Source organism: Dasypus novemcinctus, chromosome 5 (assembly GCF_030445035.2).
Source record: "Dasypus novemcinctus isolate mDasNov1 chromosome 5, mDasNov1.1.hap2, whole genome shotgun sequence".
NCBI classification, from domain to species: Eukaryota; Metazoa; Chordata; class Mammalia; order Cingulata; family Dasypodidae; genus Dasypus; species Dasypus novemcinctus.
In genome coordinates, this window is record NC_080677.1 from 108,687,160 (window position 1) to 108,714,284 (window position 27,125).

General features: G+C 44.4%; 1 protein-coding gene across 2 annotated transcripts in view; it reads left to right on the forward strand.

The window, feature by feature from the left end:
- Nucleotides 1–12,346, forward strand: part of KLHDC10 (kelch domain containing 10) — a 77,159-nt gene extending 64,813 nt beyond the window's left edge. For both annotated transcript variants that reach the window (XM_004463245.4, XM_004463246.4), the window contains 6 exons: nt 751–899; nt 2,420–2,504; nt 3,341–3,407; nt 4,343–4,390; nt 6,350–6,489; nt 7,143–12,346. In XM_004463245.4, coding sequence (XP_004463302.1) covers nt 751–899; nt 2,420–2,504; nt 3,341–3,407; nt 4,343–4,390; nt 6,350–6,489; nt 7,143–7,352 — 699 coding nt within the window. In that variant the 3' untranslated portion in view covers nt 7,353–12,346. The remainder of the gene's footprint in view (nt 1–750; nt 900–2,419; nt 2,505–3,340; nt 3,408–4,342; nt 4,391–6,349; nt 6,490–7,142) is intronic.
- The last annotated feature ends 14,779 nt before the right edge of the window (nt 12,347–27,125 follow it).

The window sequence follows — 27,125 nt, forward strand, 5'->3', positions numbered from 1 at the left end:
CTAATAGAGTGAATAATCCTGCACTTGGTTAAGAGACTTTTACTCAGATCTGAGCTAAAACATAGTCAGGATTAATTTAGGTTCCAAAGTTTCAAACCTTGTATGTGGAAAGTTATATAGAAAAAGATAAGGAACTATATGTCAGAAATACTTTTCAGAGTAATGAGCTAAGCTTGAAGGACCAAGCGTCTGCTGTTTTTTGAATTACCTGGTATTAGTACTGATAAACAGCTTCTGAACTTTATCTTTGAAGGGACACATACTATATAGCTCTGGATTCCCATCACAGGAAGTATTTAACTCTTAAGAAGTATCCATAACAATAGCTGAACTTACACTGTACAAGAGTCTGGTGGAAAATGTCAAACATCAGGTTGTTAGGACTACCACTTCTAAACCTTCCTACTTAAGGATTCTAGAAGCTTATTTTCATATCTGCTTTCTGAAAAGTGTTTTTCTTCAGACTGCTTAGAAAGAAAAGCAGCTTTCAGTGGAAATGTTCGTGTCTATGATCTATAAATTTTTGGTTGGCTAGGACCTCTGAGATCATCTAACCCACTTGCCTGTCTGTAGGTAGAATTTGCATTCCAGTTAAGCAAATAATCTCCATGATCTCTAAAATCTTCAGGGTCTGTTATTTTAGAAGTACAAAAGAATTTTATAAAACCTGATTTTGAACTATTAGAAAGTTTAACATTCTTTAACCAAGTATTAACAAGCCAGTCTTGTTCACCTTTCTTCATTATACAGGCCATGGCTATCATCAATGGCTCCCTTTATGTCTTTGGAGGGACAACTGGCTATATTTACAGCACAGATCTGCACAAATTAGATCTCAATACCAGAGAGTGGACACAACTGAAACCAAACAACCTATCCTGTGATCTGCCAGAAGAGAGGTGAGGTTCTAGGATTAAAGCATATATATTCTTTCTTGCTAAGATTTGACTTCTTTCAGAATATTAATAATATGGTTTGAAGAAAACCCTTTGGTTAAAATAGTTAATTAGCTGTTAGATCCCAGTTCAGTAGTAAAGAAGGATCTTCTGGAGAGGGAATGGTATTTTCTTCTGAACTGTAGCTTTTCCTGTAGTTCCTCTTACAGTTCCGACTTTTTCATTAGGAAGATACTAATACTTTGAAGAAGAAACCAATGGGAGCAATTGTAATCATATTTCCTTTACATACAGGCAAAACAGTTACTTTCCAGTTACTTTTTTGGCCTTTGTCACTCACATGTTAGGTTTCATTTACTCACATTTGTATCCCCAGTACAGGATACAGTATCATGCCCAAAGTGGGGCTCAATGAATGTTGATTGGGTGGATGAGTGAATGAAAAGGTCATTTTAAGTGCTTGGTAAACTTTCAAATACCACGTGATTATCTCTAAATGCTTTCTAGCTGCAGTCCTAGATCTTGCATGTTTCTTTCTTAATAGCAGTTGCCTCCTTTTAGAATTAAACTCACTGAAAAGCTTGAAGAACTTTTTTCAGTTCAAAGGCAAAGACAACAATTTTGAAATTCACTCTGTTTAGGCTAATTTACTATTTCTTTGTTGCTTTTAACAAAGTGGCATATAAGTGTTAATGAAGAGTTTAGCTTTGTTGTAGTGTATTAGTTGGCTGATTATCACAGAATTAGCATGAGAAGATTTAGGAAATGGCCTGTTATTGGAATAATTTTGATGTAATTTATTTTATCAGCACCAGGGCCTTCAGGGAAAGAAGGAGATAGATTAAGTTTTCAAAGCATTTCACATGGTTGCCTTCTTTGAATCATTTTATGGACATATTATAAATTGTTTCAGCTTCTAGCTAGACTGCCTGGATAAAAGTTCTGGTAGGTGTTACACGTTATATTCAGTTTTATGTAGCATAACTTATCAGATATCTTTGTATCTGCTAAATAAGTATCTTAATTTGAAAACCCATAGTCTAAGGTCTCTAATTAAATGTAGGGAGATTACTTTAATTTTTAAAAACTCTGTAATATTTTTTCCCCTTATACAAACATCACAAAAAGACTACAGAAAATCTAGAAAATATAAATAAGCAAAATGAAGAAAATGAAAAACCAATCTAAAATCAGAGATAAGGTTAACATTATGGATTATATCCTTGTAGTAATTTTCTCTGCATATTTGTGTGTCTATAAATTTTTCGAAACTTTTTTCCCTCCTAATTGACACAAAAAGAAGTTCTTAGTGTATTAACCATTCTCTATGCCACATTCGTATTTGTTGCATACTAATCCATTTTAGGTATTTAATTTATTTAGCCATTTTTCTTTTAGTAAACACTTAGGTTATTTCCATTATATTATTATTATAAATAATGATGCAATAAAAATCTTATGGATCAATCTTAGGTAGATCACTTTTTACTTAATTATAAATGTATTTCATTATACATTTTCAGATACAGACATGAAATTGCTCATGATGGGCAAAGGATTTACATCTTGGGAGGTGGTACTTCCTGGACAGCTTATTCCTTAAACAAGGTAAAAAAAAAAGGGGGGGGGGGCAGTCAGGAGAGTAGAGACATGTCATACCAAGCAAGATAATTCTGTTAACTAGGGATTTTAATTTTCCCTGTTCTTCATCAACACCTATTTTGTGTTAGATGCTCTTTATAAGTTCAAACTCAGTGTCCCTTTATGCTTTCCAGTTGACAGTTGCATTTATCACACTGAAAATGTTTTATGAAAATTATCTCCTTATGCTGGATGAGGGAGGAAAGTAACTAAAAGGAAGGTATAGTAGCATACATGAGATTTGGAGCCAATTAATTAGAATTGGAACCAGTATTCTAGGAATGTCACATGCTTCTCATTGTCCATGCTGTGTATCTGAAAAAAACAGGCATGTTTAAGGCTGTAGGTTTTGTCAATACTGCATTCCTATGATTCCTTACCATACGCCTCACTAAGAAACAATCATACTGTTTTCCCCATTGTGTAATTTTTTTAAAAATTGTTTTTTGTCTTATAAAAATGATACATCTTCATTGTAGAAAATGTGGAAGTGGTAAAACAGCACACAGAAGGAAATAAGAATCACCTGCATGTTTTATTTGCTCACTCCAACCTTTTTTCTCCATTTTTTTCCTGGATTTTAAAAAATAGAAATTCATAAATTGCTTAATTTTCACTTGCCTCATTTAATGTTTTGCCTTATATTAAAATTAGGAAAGATCAGATGAATACCAAAGGAAAGAAGGCCTTTCAACCAGGAATCTATATTTGTAAGGCTGGTGTTAAAAATTCATCCTTCAGGCTAGCTAAAACTAAAGTTATTTATGTATGTGTATTTATGTTCCTTTTTTTTTCTCTCTAAGATCCATGCATACAACCTTGAAACAAATGCATGGGAGGAAATCGCAACAAAACCCCATGAAAAAATAGGTAAATTTAAAGTAATGATTCACTTATCTTTAACAAATGTACTTTATACTTTTACTTGTTTTGGAATGGAAAAAGTAATTTTATTGAGTGAAGTATCAGCTAAATTATCTGTTGAACTGATAATAGAAATTACATGTATTCCTTAGCTCAGTTTTTATTCTTCCTTAGCAATTGAGCAAAGAGACCTTTGGTGGCAATTAGAAAATTCTATAGCAGAGGTGAGGAAATATGGGTTAGATAAGAAATAGGAGTTTAAATCAAGATCACCCTATCTTCTTGTGGCTAAAGGCACTAGTAAACCCTGACCCCTTCCATGCCACCTTGTCTCCCTGGCACCTTAACATTGTACCCTTTTTTTTTTTTTTTTTTAAAGATTTATTTTATTTATTTAATTCCCCTCCTTTCCCCGGGTTGTCTGTTTTCTGTGTCTTTTTGCTGCGTCTTGTTTCTTTGTCCGCTTCTGTTGTCGTCAGCAGCACGGGAAGTGTGGGCGGCGCCATTCCTCAGCAGGCTGCTCCCTCCTTCGCGCTGGGCAGCTCTCCTTATGGGTGCACTCCTTGCGCGTGGGGCTCCCCTACGCGGGGGACACCCCTGTGTAGGGGGGCACTCCTTGCGCGCATCAGCACTGTGCATGGGCCAGCTCCACACGGGTCAAGGAGGCCCGGGGCTTGAACCGCGGACCTCCCATGTGGTAGACGGAGGCCCTAACCACTGGGCCAAAGTCCGTTTCCCAACATTGTACCCTTATAATCTGGTGGCTGAGATCTTTCATTGTGAAATAAGGAAGAATTGGAAGGACTAGTCAGTGTTTGCTTAATGAAACAAAGGGATTGTTTTAAGTGAATTACTTATAATATATCTTTTGCTATGTTATGTCAATATTATTCCCAGTCTTCCTGTGACTAATGGAATTTCTGTGTTTATGTGTTTGGCAGGTTTCCCTGCAGCCCGAAGATGTCATAGCTGTGTTCAAATAAAAAATGGTAAGGATTCTAAATAACATTCCAATTCCATTTCTATAATTACTTTAGGTATCTGCAGGGATGTCTTATTCTATAAAGACAGCTCCTCAGAATAGGTGCACAGCCTTTTTCTTGTAGTTTAAACTTAAAGGGAATCCATAAAGTTATGCCTTTCTTGCCAATTTTTCATAATATAAACCAGTGTGGTATTTGAGTTCCATCAGTTATCAGAGGACTCAAAAATCAGGGATAAAGAAGCTTTGTTATTATTTCACCTGTTCTTTCAGCTCCCCACCTCATTAGATGGCTGTAGTTATGGTAATACTATGGTAATACTGCTAATCTTGACTGCTTATACAGTAGAGACCTCAGTGGACACTGTATTAAATTGTAATGACTCCTTCAGAATGTCATTTTATAAAGTTTATTCTGTTCTCTGTCTGATTCAAATAGAACTCTTAGCTCATTCTTTGGCCATATAACAACAGAGGCATTGTATGTCTTCAGAAAGCAGCTACTTTATCTAAGTGTGATAAATGACTTCTCTTTGGATAACCTTCCTGTCTTTTAATTTACATCTTATTTCATAGTTTAATATACCTCCTTAAATTTTCTTGGGAGGAAGGTATGTCTAAATGAGTCTGATAGCCTGTATACTTTCAATAGCTTAGCTCAGACTTAACTAGGATTATGCAACTATGTCTAGCACAGAGGTTCTTTTTATTTTACATCTGCTTTTTGGATAAGATTTATAGGTAGGGGTATTGTTCAGCTTTACCTCTCTGAGAATGGATATTGTACTTTAAAGTTTGTCTTGAAACCTAGCCAAAAAAGTTTCAGTATATTTTATAATTTAACTAAATATTGGCTTAAATTTGATTTACACCTGAACTAAGACTTTACTACTTTCAGGAACAATTGTGGCTCAGGCAGTTCAGTGACTCCTTCTCACATGGGAGATCCTGGGTTCAGTTCCCAGTGCTTCCTAAAAACAAAAACAAAACAACATGCAAACAAATGAAAAAAACAACTTAGGGGAGCTGATGTGGCTCTGTAGTTGAGACACTGGCTCCCCACATATGAGGTCCTGGGTTCAACCTCCAGTCCCAGAAAAAAAAAAAGACTTTACTAATTTGATTCTTTGAGGCCAGTCACCCAACTAAAGGAAGTCAGCCTTAGTTCTGATCATTAAAGCTTGAAGGTTCACATAGTCTTTGTTACAAGTTGTCTAATTACTTATAAATAACTGACCTTACGGAAAAAAAATATTTTCATTTTGGGAAGTTTTTGTTCCTGACATAACTATACAGACCAAATGGGACTTCAAACTGTCCTCTCCGAATTGTAGAACACTTGGAAGAACGTCTCTATGCCCTCAAAGTAAATATTGCAGTGAATGTCACTCCTCAGTTAAATGTCTACATAGAAGATATTTATTTAAAGAGGTGTTTGCAAGAGTTGTTTTCCTGGTGACCTGCAGATGTGTTTTGTTTAGCCCATATTTGCATTAATTTTTTTAAAATTAGTGGCTAACACTTAAAAATGTTTTACTTTCCAAAAAAAATCCTAATTCGTAACTTCTCTTGAAATATTGGGAGAGTTGGCAACTGCAGACCTAAAGTACTGGAAGGTATCAGTCAGCTGGAGCTGTATAGCTAACACCCCATTAGAGCATGTGCACCCCTATTTGTTTGTCTTTCCTGGATCTCCTTGCTCATTAACTTTCTATGCCTGGCATCTGTAGCTCTTTGAATTTGTGGACCCTGATATAAAGCCCCCTTATAGCTTGCATCCATAGTCCCAGTAAAGACCCTTACAAAGTGTCCAAACTGAGGAGACCACACAATTGAAATTCTCTTTGGTATGGGGCAGACTAACTTCATGGGCCTCGTGTCAGTTAGCCATGTGTTCTACTATAAAACATGCTGTAGCTTTGGCTCTTTTCCTTTGTGTGATCTGGGCTTTCTCTTTTTTTGATAGATGTATTTATTTGTGGGGGATATAATGGAGAAGTGATCCTGGGAGATATCTGGAAGTTAAATCTGCAGACTTTTCAGTGGGTAAAGCTCCCAGCTACCATGCCTGAGCCAGTTTATTTTCACTGTGCAGCTGTTACACCAGTAAGTTTTTATTTTCATATTTTCCTTATGTAGTTGTAGATGATAAGAAGCGCTAAAGCGTTATTATAAGAAAAAAAGGTCCTGATTTGGCAAACCTTGGTGATAATGTGTTGTTGTTTTTTTGATAATATGTTTTAAAACTTCCTTCTAAAGCTAGGCAATCCTCTGAGAAAAGGGCAGGGGGAGAGGGTGGGAATCATACACAAGTTTAAAGAGCAGTCAAAATGTAAAAGAAATGCTACATGTGGCATTCAAGGTCTGTCAGCAGTACCAACAGGTTTTCTGGGAGGGCAGATAGTTTTGCCCCTATGATGCCATGTTACCGAAGGTCCCATTAGTTTCTCAAAGGTAAAGACCTTTATTTTGATCTTTGTAATTCCCAGTACTTAACACAGTGGATACCTAAGATAGTCTTAGTTTAATATTTGTTGAAGTTTAAAAATCTTTAATTTTTCCCTTAGTAACTTATTCATTATTTAAACACTTCTTGATCTCTGCACTGTTTGGAGATCAGTGGGAAATTCTATTTGTTTCATCTGATCTTGGTTGAGCCTTCTGTGGTTTTTGTTTGTTTGTTTTGCTGAATCTTCATCCTTAGTATCTGTTTCTCTCCTATTTGAATTTGTCCTCTTCTGACTGCTATTTGTTCATAGGCTGGTTGCATGTACATTCATGGAGGAGTGGTGAACATCCACGAAAACAAACGGACTGGGTCATTGTTTAAGATCTGGCTGGTGGTACCTAGCCTGCTGGAACTGGCATGGGAGAAGCTGCTTGCGGCCTTCCCTAACCTAGCAAACCTCTCCCGAACACAGCTACTGCACCTTGGACTCACACAGGGACTCATCGAGCGCTTGAAATGAGGATTTATGGACTGTTCATTCATACTGGAAATGTTAATTTAAAGAGACTCCTTTATTTATGGGCAGTGTAGAATGTGCTACAAAGAGGATTGGTTACCCTGATCAAGGCCTTATTCAGAAAATACATCAGATGCCTTTCTGTAAATTGGTTTTTAAGTTTATGGAAATCTGACTTTCCCTTGTGCTTCCTTCTTTGCTTTTCTCTCCCCTTTTCTCCCCAACCCCAGTACACACACACATACATACACACTCCCTCTTCCTTGATTGAGTTGAGGGTAAGTCTGAAAGGACCTTAAAGATATAAATCAAGATAAGATACAGAAATTTTTAAAAAGGAACTCTGAACATATGACCATGTTAGTCAATGAATGCTCTACACATTAAAGCATCATTATCAGCAAAAACAAAACTAAAAGAAACAGAAAAAAAAAATCCATTAACAACAACAGCAGTTATAAGTTTGGGGCTAGAACAAGAAAAATGAGAATCTTGTAGGGTAGGTTATACTTAAACCTTACTGTCTGAAACTGTTCGAAAATGTACCTAACTGAGTAGCTGGGTCTAATGGCAGCAGTAGTTGACATCTTGCTGCACTGATACCCAAACCTGTTTCTGTTTGGGAGGAAAGTTAAGCATCTCAGCAGCTCTTAGTTAGTGATTTCTTTTCTTATCCTTCCGGTGCCAGCAATGGTCAGAGTTTGCTTGTCTAAAGATTTACATATGTGCTGTGGTTGTGCTGTTTGTTGTGACTCTTAGAGAGTATGGCACCAAGAACATTTCAAACCAAAAAACTATGGTTGTCTAAGTTCTTCATTCTGAGCCATTTTGAAGTCCTGCTAGGCTTATTAATAGTTTCAAGTATCTCTGACTTCTTCGTGGGAACACATAGACCTAAATATGTGGTGTAAATGCCATGGGACACACACCAGCTTGTGGTAGGCCACAGAAAAGCAAAGCAGAGAGGGCTTGCACCCTTTCAGGACATGTTAACTTGACTTCTGCTCTGGGCTGTGAGCTTTGACTGTCAGATGCAAGATGATGGCCATTTTCTTTCCAGAACTTGTTTTTTCTAATATCTGGGCCATGCTCCTGTCATTTTCTCAGGCAACATATTTTATTTCTAGAAAGCCAGTTGGCCCTTGATTTTCTCTTAGCTTGTTGCCTCCTTTTCTGTCTGCTTTAATGTATATGGTGCTGTGAGTAATTGTGCAGTAATTGGATAGCAGGTCTTAGGGGGGGAAATCACAAGTCATCCTTCCTGAAGAACCATTTATCATTTTAAACACTAGCATGAGGGAAGAATGAAACTGAATATCATTCACTTTTTTGGTGTGAAATTTTTAGTTCTGAGTTTTTTTGTTTGTTTTTTAATTAAAAAATGAAAAATGACCTAAATTTTCACTTGGCTGCTAGAGTAGTTGAGCAGGTCACCGAGACATGAGCGTTTAGAAGTTCACATGTGTTAACAAAGGTGCTTAAGTCATACAAGTAGGCACAGTGCGGATCATTCCACGGGGTATCTCCCAACAGGAGACCCAGATGGGAGATTTAGGACATAGTTTTCCTTTAAGTGCCTCTTTTTCACCTAGCTTTTAAATTTTTTCTTCTTTTTCCTTTATCTCAGAAGGGACCTCTTTAGCTTATGTGTGGATCTCAAATCACCTTTCAGTTATGGCTAATAAATTACCAACCTGTGTTCATGACTAGGGAAGAGAAAACTGTGACCTGTAGACTTGGACTAACTTCCAGGCCTTATTGTGAACTCCCATCCATTTGGGATTGACTTAATGGAGCTAGTATTCTGCAAAGGCTTGTAATAACCCCTCTCTGTTGAGTTGGGATCCTTTTAGGGGTGTGAGAGGTGTGGGGGAGAAGCAGGAAAAGGTGCAACTCCTGTAGAGGTCTCATCCCCCCCACATTTTGCCATGGCCAGTCCATTTGGCATTTAACCTCTTACCACCCACTGCTGGGTTTGCTCCTCTGAGGAGCTTTCTCCAGAGCACAACAGTCTGAGCAGCTCCATTAGTTCAAAACAGAGCTTTGCTGCATGATTCCACCTTGGTTTCTGCGTATTTGGTGGAAATATATCCCAAATTAAATAAGTAAAGCTGTGTAGGGTAGGGGAAGGAATTTTGTCATGGAATTCTACAGGGACCAAAGACTAAGTGCTCAGCCTCTGTGCTTATACTTCTTTGGTCTTTGGGATATAAGCAGGCCTCTAGTTCTGCTACACCAGATAGCAGATGAGGTCTGGTTCAATTCACATTTGCTAGCATCCTTTTTTTAAGCCTTCCGAGGGCACTTCTTTTTGAGGTAGACTTCAGAGGCCTGATATTGAAGACCTTGTATGTGACACTTCCATGAAAGTATGTATCCTTGGTCGAAAGTGTCTTCTTTTATTATAACACTAGTGAAAATGATGTAGTATGACCAGCTCTGTGAGTGCTGTAGAACCACACATATGCACATATTCTGGATGCCAAATGAGACTGTATGTGTGATGACTTAACGTACATAAATGGGATTTATGTAAGAGGTCACCAGGCATTTGTGTGTGTGTGTCTGTGTGCATCAAGCACTCTGAATTCCTGATACTGTTACTTGATATAGGAGCATTTATACCTGCTGCCTCTCTCTGCCTCTTTGAGGTACTCCCAGTCATCTGACTGCAGTCCTGTAAATTTAAGTGCAATATATAGAAACACATATGGGTATATACAGATTATATATAGAGTGTGACTATAAAGCAGCTAGACTACTTTTTGTATCTGTTTTCAGGAAGCCAGTTCATTACTTTAGAGTTAAATCATGCCAAGAATTTTAGATGTGATCAGCTGGCTTCAGCCAACTCTTGGTAAAGCTAGATTTTCAAGTCCCTGTTTTCTTACTCTAGTTCTTAGATACTTATTATTCCTTGGTTTTGTTACAGTTGATATTTTTTCCCCAGTCATCTTTGTATTATTTCGTGTGTGCATGTCCTCCTACATTTCTTTGTCCCGGAACAAGGAAGACACCTGTAAAGAGTTTCCTAAATGGAGAATGAATACCTAAGGTTTGATACTGTCAGTTCTCCCATGTATATACTCATTTATCTGTTAATACTTTATTAAGTGAAGAAAATGGTGCTTTCTTCACTTAGTATTTTCCAGATTCTGGGAAAACTAAACTCATATGGAATCGATTGGAACTATTGTTCAGGGGCCAAATTGAAACCCTCTCCACTAGCAGAATGTTTTATTTTTTTCAGGGTCCTAATGACATGATGCGAAAATCTTCTCTAAACTTATTCATGTCCATTACAGAACTAGATTTAAAATATAATAAAGATATTAACATTTCTAAGCAAATGACCTTTGCTTATCCAGAGTAAAGCACAGAAAATTGAAATCCATAGATATCAGTATTTCAACTTTCTTATCAAACAGTTGATTCATTTACAATTCTTCCTCCTCCCTAAACCTTTCCCACAAACCCCTCTTTTTCAGTGGAGTGGGACTAATGAGTAGTTAGAAGTAGAAAAGGAAGAATCATGTAGGGGCTAGAAAACCAGCAAGAATAAGCAGTTCTGATTAACTGTAATTGGTTAATCTGACAACTGTTGAAAGGCTGAAATAGGAACCATGAGTGGTCATCCTGAGTTTAGATGTTAATCTTCACGCCTCTGCTTCAGCATAATTTCCTGCCCTGAGTTCTAGGCTGACTCTTCTACAACCACCAAAGAACTCTTAGCACCTACAGGAAGATTAGCACCTACAGGAAGAAAAGTTATGTTTGATGCAGGGGAAATCCTACCATTTTAACATATTTCTTTAGCTCTTAACAAATACTTGCTTTTCCTCTAATCTTACAGAAGCCTTTTTTTTTTCCATTTGGAAATACCTTTTCCAGTCACATATAGGAAAGTTTGGCATAAAGGAAAGGTTGAATTATCCTCTAAGACTATGTTGGTCTTAATTCTATAAAACCAATATGCTTTTATGCAGGCTTTCTTACAGATGTTTAGAAAGTAGCACAGGTTACTGAATTGTCTACCTGTCAGCACTCTGATTTAACCCAGAAAGCCATTTTCCTTATTCTTCATTATTCTGGCATTGAGTTCTAGGGTAGTTGAAGGTTATGATGTATGATCATAAGCTCCAGAAACAGGAAACCATTATGGTGTTTCCCCAAATGCCTGGGAACACTGGGAACCTTGTTAGGGCCAATAGGGCTCAGTAACCTCTATATGTGTCGCCACTGTGATCATGCCCAGCATGGCGCTGCCCATCAAAAGTTGTTAGATTCGGTGGAAAACAACCTCTTCCCTAATCTGGTTTTACAAAAAGAAGTTCTGAGTTGTGCTTCAAAAATGGTACCATCTTTTTAGTATAATTTTGCATTAAAAAAATTTTTTTTGAACTTTTTTTGAACTTTTTTTAAAAAACCCTGCTTAGTCAGTGTACAGGGTGAGTCAGATGCGGTTTTCAGAGAAAAAAACATCTTCAACAAGCTGTAGTAACTGAATGTTTTACTATTTGTACATTTAGAATACAAAAGAGGCATTAGAAAACACACTGACTTTCTCTAAAACCACTTCCTTGTACACAGTTTGAGCAGGGAGAGCATGCCAGGCATCTCCTTGTAAGGGCACCTGCCAATGAAGATTTTACTAGAAGAACCTAGGCAAGAAAGGGAAACCTCTCTCTCCCATGCAGTCTCTGAGGGGTGAGCCTAGGCTCTGCTCTTCAGAACAGGGTATGCTTAGGCCACACACAATGCTTGCCTTACTTCAAAGCTATTGCCACAGTCCTGTTAAATAGTGTGGAAGTCCTTTTGCAGTCTGGTGTGCATGCCGTATGATCAGGACAGCTTTTCCATCTTACCTGTTTTCCTACAAGCAAGTAGGAAATATAGTGGATTTCACCTAAAATGTTCAATCTGTATTTATGTACCTTGTCAGTGTTTTGCTGTTGGTTTTCTAAAACAATCTGATCAATAAATCTTCTCCAAATCAATTTGGTTCAAGGCCGCCTGGATTGTCTGACTGTAATTTTTGTGTATGTGAACTCACCTATATCACCAAGGCATCAGTCCTACCCACCTACACACACACACACACACACACACTCCAGGGTCGACTTTTCTCTGTAATATCTGTAATCATCCACCCTCCATACCCCATCCCCTGTCATCTCCTATCTGCTCACCATCTGGAACTCCTGGACACACAATAGTATCCTCAGTAGACAATGCTCCACCCTCAAGGACACTAACAGGAGTGAATGTGGGGCTGGTCACCCTGCCCTTTACTGCCCATCCCTCTATCTCCCAGCCAGCACTAGGTAAGATTGTATGGATGTATCAAGACTTTTCTAAAGGGACGGAGGAGCCAAAGAGAATTCAGAGGGAAAATGTAAACCTCTACATACAGTCATATGACTGTCTTTATGATCCAAGGGAAAAGTGCCAGGAGGAGTTAAGCCCTTTACAGGTCCTTTGGGGATGAAACCACAATTCCTAGCTCTGCCCTTGGTCTTCTGGATACTTCCTTCTCCAAAACTTCTGTTTTGTGATGCCTTACCCTCTGAAGGATCCCTTCTCCCAGTAGTATGTTTCCCTGCCTCTGTTAAGTCCAGAGTAGGCATAGGTATTCCAAATCTGGTCACTTTTAAGGTCTCCCTTCTACTGTGAATTTCCATATGCCTCTTATTTTCTGTGTTTCTATTAGCTAATTAATGGATCAAACAAGTACACCTTCCAAGGACAACTAATATTCTATATTATTTATAGACATCTATACGATAAACATTTTCTACCCCTTCATAATTTGTAAGGCTTTCTAGCCCACTTTATAGTTAATACTTTACATTTATTATGCAGAGCAGTCTTCTTTTCTTTGGTTTATTTCTCCTACCTCTTCTAAAGTGTACTCCCCTCAGACCTACCAGGAATAAGAAATGGACCCTATACTTCTTGTACTTCAGACCAGCCAGAGCTATGAAATATTAACTTTTGTTTGCATCTGATTTAATTCTTAGATTAGTTTTCTAGCCCCATCTTGGCCTAAGGGGGAGGGGTTTAGTGGCTTGGTTGGTTTGGGTGGTTTTTCTTTTCACTTATATGTATAAAATTCTATTTGGTCAAATGCTGTTACTAAATATTATAATTGGATGGTACCACCACATTTTTTTGCAGTGTATCTTCTGCAGTAATTGCTTGAGGGGAGAGGACATTGATTAAAATATCCAGTATCCATACTACCTTCTAATGAAAGGCTCAGGTTCTAGACAGGTGGTAACCAATAGAACTTTCTGTGATGATGGAAATGTTCTCTATCTGCACTGTCCAACATTGTAGCCACTAGCCACATGTGCGTGTGAGCACTTGAAATGTGGCTAGTGTGACTGAGGAGCTGAATTTAAAAATTGACTTCATTTTCATTTATTTAACTGTAAATAGCCACATATGGCTAGCAGCTACCTCTTGGCAAGTCTGGAAAAAGATGACATGGAGAATTGGAAAACCACAGCTTTGCTCTTAGCTCTTGGCTCAGTCCATAATAGTTCTGTAGACATCCTATTTTCTTTGGGCCTTGGTTTATTTATATGTCAAATGAGGAGATTGGCTAGATAACCTCTGAGGTCCCTTCCAGCTCTAACTAACATTCTGTGATTATGATACTTGGCAAAAGGCCTGGAGCATAATGGTGATCATCATACATGGGCAACGCTTGGATGGGACTTAATGCTTCACTTAGATGGTTGATCCTACCTTGATGGGAAATATACTGCAAAGGCCAAATAGTTCCTTAGTAAGTGCCATGGTAATGGACACCCACTTGTGTAGTGTAGGCTCACAATAAGAGTGCTGTAAGTGGAGTATGGAACAGAACAAAGCCAGTTGCCAGCCCCACCTATGACCCAAATGCTTCCAAACCCTGATGCATGGATGTTAAAAATACATATTCCTTGGCCCAGATCCCAAAGATTCAGTTTTAGTAGGTGTGACAGTTTGAGATTATTTTTGTGAATCCCCAAAAGGATAGATTATGTTTGTAAACTAATCTCTTCCTCTGGGTGTGCTACCCTTTGATTGTGTTAAATTCAGTGAAGGGCCTCTGTTTAAGTTTACTTGATAAAATCAATTTAGGGCTCTGTAACTCAGGTTGAGTCCCTGCCCCCTTTGTGGGCCCATATAAATGGACACTCAAGACACATGAGAAGAGGAGAGAACTTTGTCATCCTGATCCTGCCATGTGACAGAAAGGAAAAGGCTCAAACAGCCAAGGTCCTGGGGAGATTTGAGCCATTTGCCTGATAGCTTACAGCTGACCTTGGGAAGAGAGCCGAAACTGATAAAGAAAGCCGGGAAAGAAATGAGCCCTATGCCGAGAGAGAGGAAGTCCTGAGAGAGAAGCTCTGTGCCAGCCTACAGCTGAGAGAGAGGAAGCCCAGAGGGGAGAGATCAGCAACTGTCTTGCTTCAACATGTAGCAACTGACTTTGGTGAGAAAGCAACCTTGAGTTGGACTGCTGAAGGCACTGTAACCTGTAAGCTTTTACCCAAATAAATATCCTTTATAAAAGCCAATAGATTTATGGTACTTTGCATCAGCACACCTTTGGCAGACTAATAAAGAAGGTGTATTATTTTAACAAGCTCCTCAATTGATTCTAATTCAGCTGGCTTAAGGCATTTGGGAATTCCCATCCCACAGCTGAACTAACTGGCCAGGACTGGCTAAGAGCACCCTCCTGTTTTACTAGGCACTGTCATACCTAATGGTCCAACAGGAAACAAGAGCAAAAGCCAGAATGAACATTTTCCATTCCTGCCCTTTAGAATGATTGTAAAGATGGCAGACTGACACACAAGCTTGTCTCCTCTCTCTCGAAGAACCACTAAAATAATAGTATGACTGCTTCAGTTTCCTTTTTCCTAAAATGGAGCTAATCATGGTATCCCATCTCCTGAGATTATTGTATGGCTTAAAGGAATAAAGTGCTTAGAATGTTGCCTTGTCCATAATGAGCATTATGTAGATGTTTGCTATTATTGCTCTTTGTAGTTGTTGGAACAAGAAATAAAGGGAAGTATGTTACTAAAAATTACAAAAGGTAACGAGTAAAGAAACTTAAGTGTGGGGGAGGGGAGGTGGGCTGATGTAAGTGAACTACATCCTTATCTTCCATGGCAGAAAGGTCATATCGAATGTTTCAAATTGAAGCAATAAGCAGATAAGTAAATTAATTAGAGATGGCAAGGTGGGTATCCAAAAAAAGCAAACAAAAAAACACCAGTCCAAAGAGCTAAGAGTAGTAAGATTGGGCTGCAGCAGGGACTGCTATTTTTTAAATGTGTTCATGTTTTTTTTCTTTTTTTTCCCATTATAAAGCAAAACCCTTCACAGCTCCTCTAATGTAGCCCTTCTTCAGAATACTGTGAATCTGGGTCTCCTCTGATTAAATCAGATTATAAATAACTGGGCAATTCAAAAAGTAGGGCTGAAGGATTAGTATTTTTTAAAGTTCCTCATTGATTCAGATGCAATCTGCCTGGTATTTTGGGAATCTGATTTAAAAGCCAATCCTGGGGGGATCCGGTGTAGCTCAATCATTGAGTGCTTTAAAAAAAAGCCAATCCTGGTTAGTGGAAGGAAAAAGCAGAAAGGTTGGAAGAAGGGAATTTTTAAAATACAGACACAATCTCTCAAGGTATAAGTGTGGTTTTATCATCCTGTTGACCAAAAGACTATTCACCATTCATGGCCATTCATAAAATCAAGCACAAACACTGTTCTAGGGCAGAAGCTTTTTCTTTCACATACTCCACAGCAAGGTGAGAAGAGGTGTAGGGTTTTTGAGTGACTACAACAAAGCAGACCCAATGATCTACCCATCCTGCTCAGGCCTCCGGGTCTGGCCAGTCTCAGGGGCAAAAATGAGGCACTTTTCTCAGATTCTCAAATGTGAAAATGTATCCTGCCTCCTTTCCAGCACTCAGCTCAACAGGAGGGCCTCAGGGGCCCAAAAAGGAAGGGAGGTGCAAAGCACTGGGCAAGCCCGCTATAAGAGAAGGAAGAGAGGAGGACAGAGATAGGTGGGAGCTCTGGCCACCAGGTCAAGAGATTGAGAGCAGTGCTGCAAGTGGCAACTGTGAAGAGACGGGAAAGCAACTGTCATGTATTCTCTGTCACCTTACCCTGGTCAGTTCATCCTCTCGAGCCTTCCACCTAAAGCTCCCTGGCTATTGGAACTGAGGAGGCTCTCACTGTGATTGCCAAGGATGTTTTTCAAAATGTCCCCCACCCCACTGTAAGGAAGCAAACTCATTTGCTGTGCCAGCCACAAAGAATACAAGCCCAGCCGTCCGGGGATCTGCTCCTAATGGGGTTTTATTTACTAGCTAAACCTCACACCAAAGGGAAAGGTGTAGTGTGAACCCAAACAGCCACGATCCTGGCTCAGGATGTCAGCACCTGCCTCTTGTTCACTCTGTACTACCCAGACTCCAAATATGTGATCCACACAAAGGATGAACGTGGAGCACCCCACAAAACGGGGCTGGTCCTCAGTCCTGGATCCATCCAGCCCTGCTTTGTGGGACCCTGGGAGCTAGGTCTGTGTAGTCACCTTATCTGGACCCCACCACAACCTGAGAGCCCAGCCTCCTGCCTGCCTGCAGTGTCAGCCAAGCACTGGCACGGTTCCTTTTCTCCTATGCCTAGAGAAAGGACCCCATTTCACAGGACGGGAACCCAAGACGAAGCCAGGCGAAGTGATTTGCTGAGGGTAACAGCCGGGCAAAGAGGGGGCTTAGCCCTGAAAGCAAAGACCGAGGGTGCCTATGCCTGCAATTCGGGGAGGTTTCGTGCCTAAGAACTTTTTGTCTTCCTCGCCTCTTCCCCAAGGCCCTGTTTGCGAAGGGAGGCACGGAGAGCCTACCCCACTCCCACCCGGGCCTGGCTGCGGGCAGCGGGGCAGTAGTTCACCAGAAGACCCTTCCCGAGGGGCTTCCCGGGGGCTGGGGGGCGGGATTCCGGGGATGCAGCCCCTGCGCGGGACAGCGGAGGGCCCTGCTGGAGAAGGCTGGCTCGACCGCGGCGGGTGCGGCGTGGGGTGCGCGGCGGGCGCCCGCTGGGACGCAGCACTTTCCCAAGCGACCGCCCGCCCACCCCCCAATCCAGCAGCGCTGGCCTCGAAACGCCGCCCCAGGCTCGCCGAGCCCACGGCCTGGCCGGGCCACCTCGGTCGGGGGCCCTTACTGCTCACGCCGCCCCTGCCCCTCGCGCCCCCGCCCCGGCGTCAGGCTGCGCGCTGCCCACGTCGCTGGGGGTACAAGAATCGTGCTTTTCGGGCTGCGGCAAAATGTCCTCGAGGCTGCATTACGGTGTCACGTACAAGCCGTGGCAGGTGGCTTCTCTGCCTCCACCTAGCGGGGAGCGGGAGCTCGGCGCAGCTCTGCCGGGAGGTGGCAACAGCAGCCCGGTTCCCGCGCCGCCCGCGACCCTGCGCGCGCCGCGGGACTGCGCCTGGCCCTGCGGAAGAACTGGGGACGGGTGGGGCGGAGAGAACGGGTGGGACTGCTCGGCTCGGCACCCCACCGCCCACCCCACATCCGGGACCCCTGGGGAAAGCTAGCGCGCAGCCCCGGAGGGCCGTTGGTCCTTTCTTCTACGGGACAGTTGCTAATTGAGCATCTATTACTCGCCGAACACTGTACCGGGTATTGGAGATGAAACAGGGAATACGGCCCTTGCTTTCAGGGAGCTTCCATTCTCGTGAGGAGATGATGGAGAATACACATTAAACAAGAAGGGAAACTAGGAGGGAACAAAAGATGCTGACGTGAAAGTCACTAGGAGCTGTTTTAGACAGAAAAGTTAGGGAAGGCTTTGCTGAGGACTGAATGAATGTGCATAAGGAGCTGAAAAGTGCATGAGGAAAAAATGCTACATCAGTGACCAGAGCATTTCAGGGAGGGACACAAACCGGAATCTAGTGTGGCTGGAGTAAGAGGGACTCTGGGGAACAGGCCAGGGAGGCAAGGAAGGAGAATTAGGCAGGACACACCATGGAGAGCTGGGACTCTATGATAGCTTCTATTCTAAGAGCAGCCAGAAGCTCTGAGGTAGAGAGCAACTCAAAAGGATCAATCTGCCTGCTGCATGGAGAGCTCTAGAGGAGCAGGAAGCTCTGAGGACAGGACATGACAGTGGCCCAGGCAGTGCTCAGGGCCAGGAGAATGGAGAATCCATTCTTGTTTCCTTTTTGACAGCCGGCAGGACTTGCGAATGGGTGGGGTGTGAGGAGCTCAGGCGCCAGTGCCCATGTGGGAGAGCTCCTGCGGCAGCTGAGATGGGGTCCAGTGGCACTGGTGGGGTGGGGGGAGCAGCTCAGTGGAGAACCCAGCTGAGCCAGTGCAGCTTGGGCTGCTCCACGCGGGCCAGGGGCAGAAAACAAAATGGCACTAGAGCAGCTCAAGGACCCAGGGAGCAAAGGCACAGCTCCAGGTCAGGCTGAGCATAGCTGGAAGGGTGAGGGGAGAAGCAATGTCCACATCCCCAAGGGCTTGAGAGGCACAGGGGTTTTAACTTTCAGGTCACACCCCTCCTTGCTTCCTGCCTCCTTTCCAGCCGTCCTAGGTGATGTGAGGTAGGTGGCATGTGTCCCCTATTTTTAGATGAAGATAAGGAACCGGGAAGGGGACATGACTTGCCAAGGAGGTCCCGGTGGGCTAAGGAGGGTGAGAACTCACAGGTCCCTCCCTTGCCTGCCAGGGCTCTCCCTTTCTCAGCACAGGAAGGAGGAAGGGACTGGTGCTTCTAAGCATGGGGGGAGGAGAGGCTTCGTCACAAGGCTCGGGTGTCCCATAGGTTAGAGGATTAGGCAGCACCCGGGCACCATTACCCTCCATTGTCCTCGTGATAATCAGACTAAGGAAAACGGCCTTTCCTCTTAGCTGGTACAATGTACGTCAGGGCACCAGGTTGGTGAGCAGAGCAGGGGCTGGATTTTGGTCCCTGTCACTCCTGCACTTAACACGGCACCCTTGTGTAGTGACCACCCTGTACAACTGAGCAGCAGCCCAGCAACCACCCAGGGCTACACTGTCTGGCGGGGAGGGAGACGGGGCCTGGGGGGGCGGCGGATGTGGAATGTGGAGGGGGGAGATGCTAGCCAGGCTCTTCAGTCCTCCACTGAAGTTGCCCAGGGCCTCCCTGTACAGCCCACAATGGCTGGCTTGAAGGGCTCACAGGAGTGGAGGGGGAGCCACTCTGAACCGGATTGATCTGGCTTAAAGCGGGCTGGCTTTCCTTCCTCCCTCCCCCTTCTCTCCCTCTCCGACAGCGACAGGCTGGTTTTTGCCGCAGTTCCTGACAGAGGTAAACAGTGAGGAGAGAGAAGGAACTAAATGCTCTGTTTCCATGGCAACCCCAAGGGCAGTCGACGTGGCTGTCTCGATGGATGTGTGAGTGTGACTTCAGGGGTGAAAAAAACCTCCCTAGAAAAGCAACTGGGAGGAAGGACCCTATTCCACACTGCACGGTGGGGGGGTTATTCTGGGACATAATGTGGGCCTGGATGGGGGGGTGGTGAGGGGAGGAGAGGAGTTGGGTGCCCTCATGGAGTGGTAGATAAGCTGGAGGGCTGGGGACAAGGAGGGACCCCGGGGCCAGGGCCACACTCACAGTGCAACTTCACATGCTGTGGTGACAACTCTCCACCTGACCGCTCGTCACTCCTCATACCCAGGGTGCAGACAACAGAGCCGCCAGGGCTCAGTGCCCCCCACCCCGCCCCTGACTGGCCCTTTCCAGAAACTCCTCTGTGGGGCAGCTCAGCCGAAGGAGCAGCCAGAGAGGTTAGGCCCAGAGCCCTGGAACCAGACCCCACAGGGAGGTTTCATCTGAAACAGAGAGGGCCCCTGGTCCCCACCTGCAGGGCAGGGAAACAGTGGCGAGCTGGGAGGACGTCGCTCTGCCTGGGATCTCCCCTCAGAAGCTTTGTGGGCTGTTCTTCCTTCCGTCCTACTCCCCTGGAAGGCTGGCACCGTGACGTGGGATCATGACGGCTGACAAGTCATCCTTTCGCTAAAAGTGTGTTTCTGTGTGTGTCATGGAAAAACAGAATATTTCCTGCACAGGATCGAGGGTGTGGGGGTCCCGGAGGGCGCCCCCTACACCGCACCCCTCCTGCCCATTTTTCACTATGTCACCCACCAAAGTCCTCCCTGACCAAAGCCCTGCCACAGACTGGGGTCTCCTCTCAGAAGCAACGTGAGGTGATCAGAAACCTCTTCAGGTTTCAAGACTTCATCTTGGATTATCAGGAACTCGGTTCCACCACAGGAATCAGCCAGGCAACCCCTGGGAGGGGCCTTTATTCACTGTTTAGCAGTCGGCCTACAGGGTGGGAGAAAACCTGGGACAGAGAGAGATGGCAGCTGGGTAAATTTCCTGATCCTGCTCTGACAAAGCAGAGGGAATCTGTACGGCTCTTGTCCTGGGCAGCCCAGAGAAGCAGGGGCAGGGAGGCCCCGGGGAGGCTGGACTGAGGTGCCCTCTACCTCTGTGTTCCCCAGCCTGAATAGTCTGCACTGGGGCTGCAGGGGCCCGGGGAACCTAGATGCACCCCAGCTCACACCCTTCTAGTCTCCGTGCGGGCCCAGATGCTTGCGGTCTGCCTGGGAACCGGTGGGGTGGGGTGGGGAAAGCCAGGGAGGACAGGAACGAGGCAAACAGACCCGCTCTTCCTTTGCAAAACCCCAAGAAATGCCAAGTTTACTTTCATTGGCTTACCAGGCTTCCGTTCTTCTCTGACCTTAACTCTTACCGCTGTCCATTTGCTCACTCTTTTCCAGCCACAGTGGTCTCCTTGCTGTCCTTTGAACATCCAGACATGCTCCCACCTCAGGGCCTTTGCACCGGCTGTTCCCTCCACCAGGATCCACAGGGCTCAATTCCTGACCTCCTTTAGTAATTTATTCAAATGTCATCTTCTCAGTGACGCAGAGCCAGGACCAGGGTGAGGAGAGTGAGGCAATGAGGCCTTCCATAGCTGGGCTATTTAAAATTGCACAACTCCCCCACCCCAGCACTCCTTCTCCTCTTTCCAAAGAGGGTAACACTATCTTACATAGTATTTATGTTGTTTATTGTCTGACTCTTTCATTAGGTGGAAGTGCCATGAGGGCAGGTATCTTCTCTGTCTTGTTATGTCTGTACTCCAGAGCCCAAAGCAGGGCATGGCACATAGTACGTGCTCAGTAGATACTTGATGGGTGGATGGATGAGCAGATGGGTGGATGGATGGAAAAAATGGGATTCCAGTAAGTTGTCTTCCACCTGTTCTCAGAACAAGTGAGAGGTGTGCTACGGCCTTTGCAGAGGCTGGCAGTGGAACGTCATCCTGATAAGCCATGCACTGGAATGTGCAGGGATGACTAGTAAAAAAAACAGCTAGCTGAGAAAAGGAAGGGAGATGGACACTGGTGCTTCTCCCAGGCCTAATGGCTCCAGCAAGCTTTCAGAGTCCCTCGACACTGTGTTTATAGCATGACTGGAGTGGAGCCTGCCCACTGGTAAAGCAGGTGCTGGGCAAGGCATACTCCCTGCCTGTACCCCAGGCTTTGTGGGATGGTTCGGAGGCTGGCAGTAGAGGCAGCTCTTTGTGGGCTCTGAGCCTAAATGGGATATGCTAGCCGACCTCTGCCTCCAAGAGACAGCCCAGCACTTTGGAAGGAGATGCAGGGGTGAGGGAAGTGGGCAGAGACCACATTTTAGAACAACTCGGGCTCTCCTTTCAGACAGGTAACCCTGACACCTGCAACTAGGGGCCTGTCCGAGGATGCAGGGACACCAGTGCCGATCAGGAGTTGCAAACCCCAACCTCGACCTCCCCCAGCCCAGCTTTACAACGCTCGCCCAATTCCAAGGCGGCTGCAGACTGAGTCTCTCGGGGGAGGAGGAGGAAGAGGCCAGCAGGGGCCCAGCTCTTCAACCCCTCACCCGGCAGCTTGTTAGGACTGAATCTGAATCCACATTTTACCAAGAACCCCAGATGATTTGTGTGAGTAGTAAAGTTTGAGAAGCCGCTGCCATAGATGCTATAGATCTCTGATTCTCAACTCTGGCTGCTCATTACAGATGCCTGGGCCACCCCTCCAGAGAGTCAGATTTAATTGTTCTGGAATGGGGCCCTGGCATTTTACTTTAGATGCTCACCAGGTGCAGCCAGGGCGGCAACCACTGCTAGAGAGTCATCTCCACGGCAGAGTCAAGCATGGCATTTGAGCAACAGGCTGGGAACAAAGGAAACGTGGCCCCGGGCCCACTGCCAAGAATAAAGAGTGGGTCAGAGAGCAGTAGCGTGGAATCTGGAATAAGCGGAGCTTCCCGGTCTGTTCAGGGTCAGCCAAGAGTCACACCGTGATATGTGTCACCATGCATGCTCAATGTCACGTGCCTTTAGAAGGACAGGACCAGGGCGTCAGGAGGCATCCAGGCAGCTTGCAACCTCAGGATTGCCCTCCACCTTCCCTGCCATGAACATGCCAATCTAGTGACCTGCAGGTGCATTTATTTTGTCCCACTGCCCAGCCCAGCCCAAGAGCAGTGTGAACAGAATCTGGAGGCAGGAGGTGCCCATGCCATGCTGATGGCAGTCTCCACATCATCTAGTCCCTTCCTGTGCTTCTGTTCCCTAACTCTACCCCCACCTGCTCCCCTTACCTCTTTTATTCCCTGTCCGCCCCCCCCCTCCATACACACACACAGAATAATGCTTGTGAAGGGACCAGAACCAGCTCCGTGAGCCCATCTCCTTCCCCCAGGGTACTGTTTCTGTCATTGGAGCCAAGTCCCCAGTTTCTAACCAGGCAACAACAGGTTCTAACAATTCCACGTCAGTCAAAACACCCACTGGCAGTGTGAGTCACCTTCAATTTCCTGCCTGCCTGCCTCTTTCCTGATTGACCTGATAAATTCAGGACAGCTTTTATTGCTTTTGGCAAAAAAGTGCCATTAAGATTTACAGAGCCCAGCGCTGGTACAATGCAGTCTTCAGAGTAATTTACACAGTGAGTTTTGAAAGATGAAAAGTTAGCATTTCAGAGGTAATTTCATGAAAAGAATTATCAGATTAATCACTATGTCAATTTAATCGTGGTGTCTAAAGCAATTAATTAGCTTGCTTGGAATTAGCGATGCAAAAAGGGGCTCTAAGAGGTATAAAAATGGCTGTGTCAGACAGTAAGTATGTTTTGGGCAATAGATCTTGAGAGAATTCTAGTTGGAATTACTCCAGTGGAATGTCTGGCGTAGGTTCAGTGGCACAGAGACAAAATAAGAAAGGGAGAAGATCTTTGAGCTCCCGAGTCTTGCAGAGTCTCTGTCTCTGACTGAGGCTTGTCTCTGCCTGCTGAGGCGAGTGGAGGCTGACCGGGTGGGGGGCTACCCTGCCAGGTGTTGAATTGTCCTGCGACACCTGGGAAACAGTCTCACCAAGCCGACAGGTGCTCTGACTGCAGTTGCCGGTGTGAGCTGCAGCCTGCTTGTGAAATGACCTGCGTGTGCCGTGTGCCCCGAGATGGAACAAAATCCAAGCGGTCTAGGCTAGTTACAAGCACAGCCTCCCAGATCTTACTCCGGCACCGAGTCCGTCTGTCCACATGTCCGGGCAAGACTGTGTCCTCAGTGGGGCACTGGGATACGGCCCAGCTTTGGGGGGTGGTGGTGGTCTTGAGGTTCCTGCACTTTTTTTTATTAAAACCATTTTTTTCCCATTGATTGTACACTTTGGATGAATTGTAGGCTTTGTTAATATGTACCAATAAAATTGATTTTAAAAAAAGAAAATAATGAAATTAATAACCGTGTTATAGAGGTTCTTAGAAAAGTCCCTGTCTGCCTCCCCTTTCCATCACTCCACTCTATGAAGACGTGTCATTTCAAGATCACCATAGCCTAAATAGTCTATTAACATAAAATGATCCCAGAATCTATCACTCCCTAAAAATTTTTTTAAAAAATAAAAATAAATTTTTTTTAAAACACAGGCTCTGAGCAGAATGAGAGCTCTGACTAACCTGGGTAGCAGGCATGTGAGTAGTCTTCTCTGTTATTCTCTATTCTTCCTCTTGAAGAACTGAAAGAAACGAGACTCGGGTTCTTTCTACGGGGGTTGCCAACCCGAGAGCGTCTGAGGCCTGGGGAAAGCCTGCCCTGCAGCGGACAAGCCGAGGCTGGGGGTGGGCCTGCTGCCGTGTGCCCGCCGCATCCACTGAACTGGAGGTCACGGTTGCAGGAGCCACTGCATCCATTCCCTCCTGGACTTTGAAGAATGGAAAAGCAATGCATGGCTTTGGGTCTCAGTTCTTCTATTTAGGTAAAATATGATCTGCCAGGCCCTGCCTTCTTCATCTCTAAAATGAAAAAAAAATTCACCCTCAAAAAGTTGTGTGCTTCCCCCAGAAGTTAAAAATAGAATTGCCCTATGACCTGACAATTCCACCCCAGAGAATGGGAAGCAGGGACTCAGATACGTGTACACCAGTGTTCATAGCAGCATTGTTCACAATAGCCAAAAGGTGAATAAAAACCGAGTGTCCATCTACAGATGAACTGGTAAACAAAATAGCATTCATCCATAAAGAAGAATGACAACATGGATGAACTTTGAAAATACTATGCTAAGTGAAATAAGCCAGACACAAAAGGACAGATATTGTGCGACTCTACTTGTATGAAATATCTAGAATGCGCAAATTGTAGAGACAGAAAGTAGACTAGAGGTTGTCAGGGGCTGGAAGGAGGGGAAATGGGAGTTACTGCTTAATGGGTAAGCAGGGTTTCTGTCTGGGGTGATGAAATAGTTTAATAATGGATGATGTTGATGGTAGCATGTTGTAAATGAAATTAATGCCACTGAATTACGTATTTAAAAATGGTTCAAGTGACAAATTTCATATCTAGTATCACAATAAAAATAATAAATTAAAAAAGAAAATGTTGTGAGGATCAAGAACAAAAATGGGTGACCCAGAAGGCACCATATCTGGCCACCCAGCCAGGCGCCACCCATCAGCCTTCTTCCCACCTCAAGCCCTTGCTGAGATTAGGTGGGCCTCTTCCCAGGGTCTGCTTCCCATGCGTCAGGGAGAATGGGCTCTTCTCTCACCACCACTTCTAGCCCCCACAGTGTGGCCTCCCCAACCTTTCTAGCCTGGAGCGCTCCCTGGGAGGATGACATCCAGTTCTTCAGAAAGGGCACCAGTGGCCAAAGCGTGGATGACATCCATGGCCTGTTTGTGGTGCCCACACAGTACGGCTTCCACATGCACCCCTTTCAGAAGAGGAGACTGCAGAGTGGCAGTGATGTGAGAGCCAAGTGCCTCAAGGGCTGCAAGTGTATTCTTCGGTGGAGAGATTTACCTCCAATTGCCCCTTCCTCAACATCCCTCTTGGGGAAGAAGAGTTCCAGGCCCTTCCTCACAGCACTTCCAAGAGCAGTGTCCTGAGGCCCAGCTCCAGTTTCAATCCTGCCTCCAAGCCAAACCTTCCCACATCCCTTGGCCTTTCTCCTCAGCTCCTCGGTTGCACACAAGGCGATGGGGCCAGAGGAGAGTTTGCCGTTGCCACAGGAGGATGTGTGGGAGTCTGAGATTTAGGGGCTACCCTCCCAGGCCTAGAAAGTAGGCTTCTTGTCAGCGGCTCCTCGAAACAGGGAAGACCACCATGAATCACCACACTGTGCTCCCCACTCTCCTCAACTGTTGCCTGCTGGGCTGTTTCTCTGTCCACTGTCTTTCCTTCACAGATTTATGTTCAGGTTCTCCCCCACTCCAGAAAAAGGACTAGTAAATCCAAGACTTGGGTTTGTGGGAAGAATTAGAAATGAAATTTCTTGTCTTTTTTTCACCAATATAATGTATTTATCTCTTGCTTTTAGACATTTCCACACTTTTTTCCCACAGGGGACTTTCTGTGGTGTCTTGGACTGTCAACCCTTTCCAAAGACGCCATATTGTAGGGTTTTTTTTTTTTTGACCTGGAATAGGGACCAGCAAAGGGAGGGGTTGGGGGTGGAAGCAGCAGGACACAGGAAGCCAGTGACCTTTTAGATAGATGCTTTTTAGGGGCACAACGTTTCTTGATTTGGGAAGCATGCTTTTTGTCAAGTTGGATCCTGAATGTGGTGTAATCACTCACCCTTCCCTGGGAGGGAAGTCCTGCTTGGACGGTACGCTCCACTTCCCGTCCACTCAGGCCCGGTGACGGGGGAGGCCAGCTGCAGCTTCCTCGTTATTGTTAAAGTTCCTTAATTTTTTAATGTTCCACCGAGGCCAGATGGGAGCCCAATAACACAGCCCTTTCTGTTTTCTTTTAATGAGCTCAGCATTGGGAGAGGACTCAAGGAGGAGTGAGACGGTGAAGCCGTCTCCTGGGGGCCCTGGGAACACATTTCCCAGAGCACTTGGATTATTTTCAACCTCCTTCCTGCAGCAAGTGTTGTCAGTCCCTATTTTCCAGAAGACTCTGTATATCGTTCCTGTAAGACTTCATGCTTCACAGGCTCCAATTAAAATTCGACTCAGTTTGTGTGGGGAGGGAGAGGGGGGTCTAAGAGGCCTGAGAAGACCCAGAAATCCTCCTCACCCGTGGGGGGCGCTGCTTGCCTTATGAGCGCGGAGAGGGGCATTGAAGATGTGCTGCCTGGGGCATGGCGATGAGGTGCAGCTTCAAGGCCTGCTCCCTGCAGAAGCGCTGCCAGCACCCAGGGCAGTGGGGGCACTC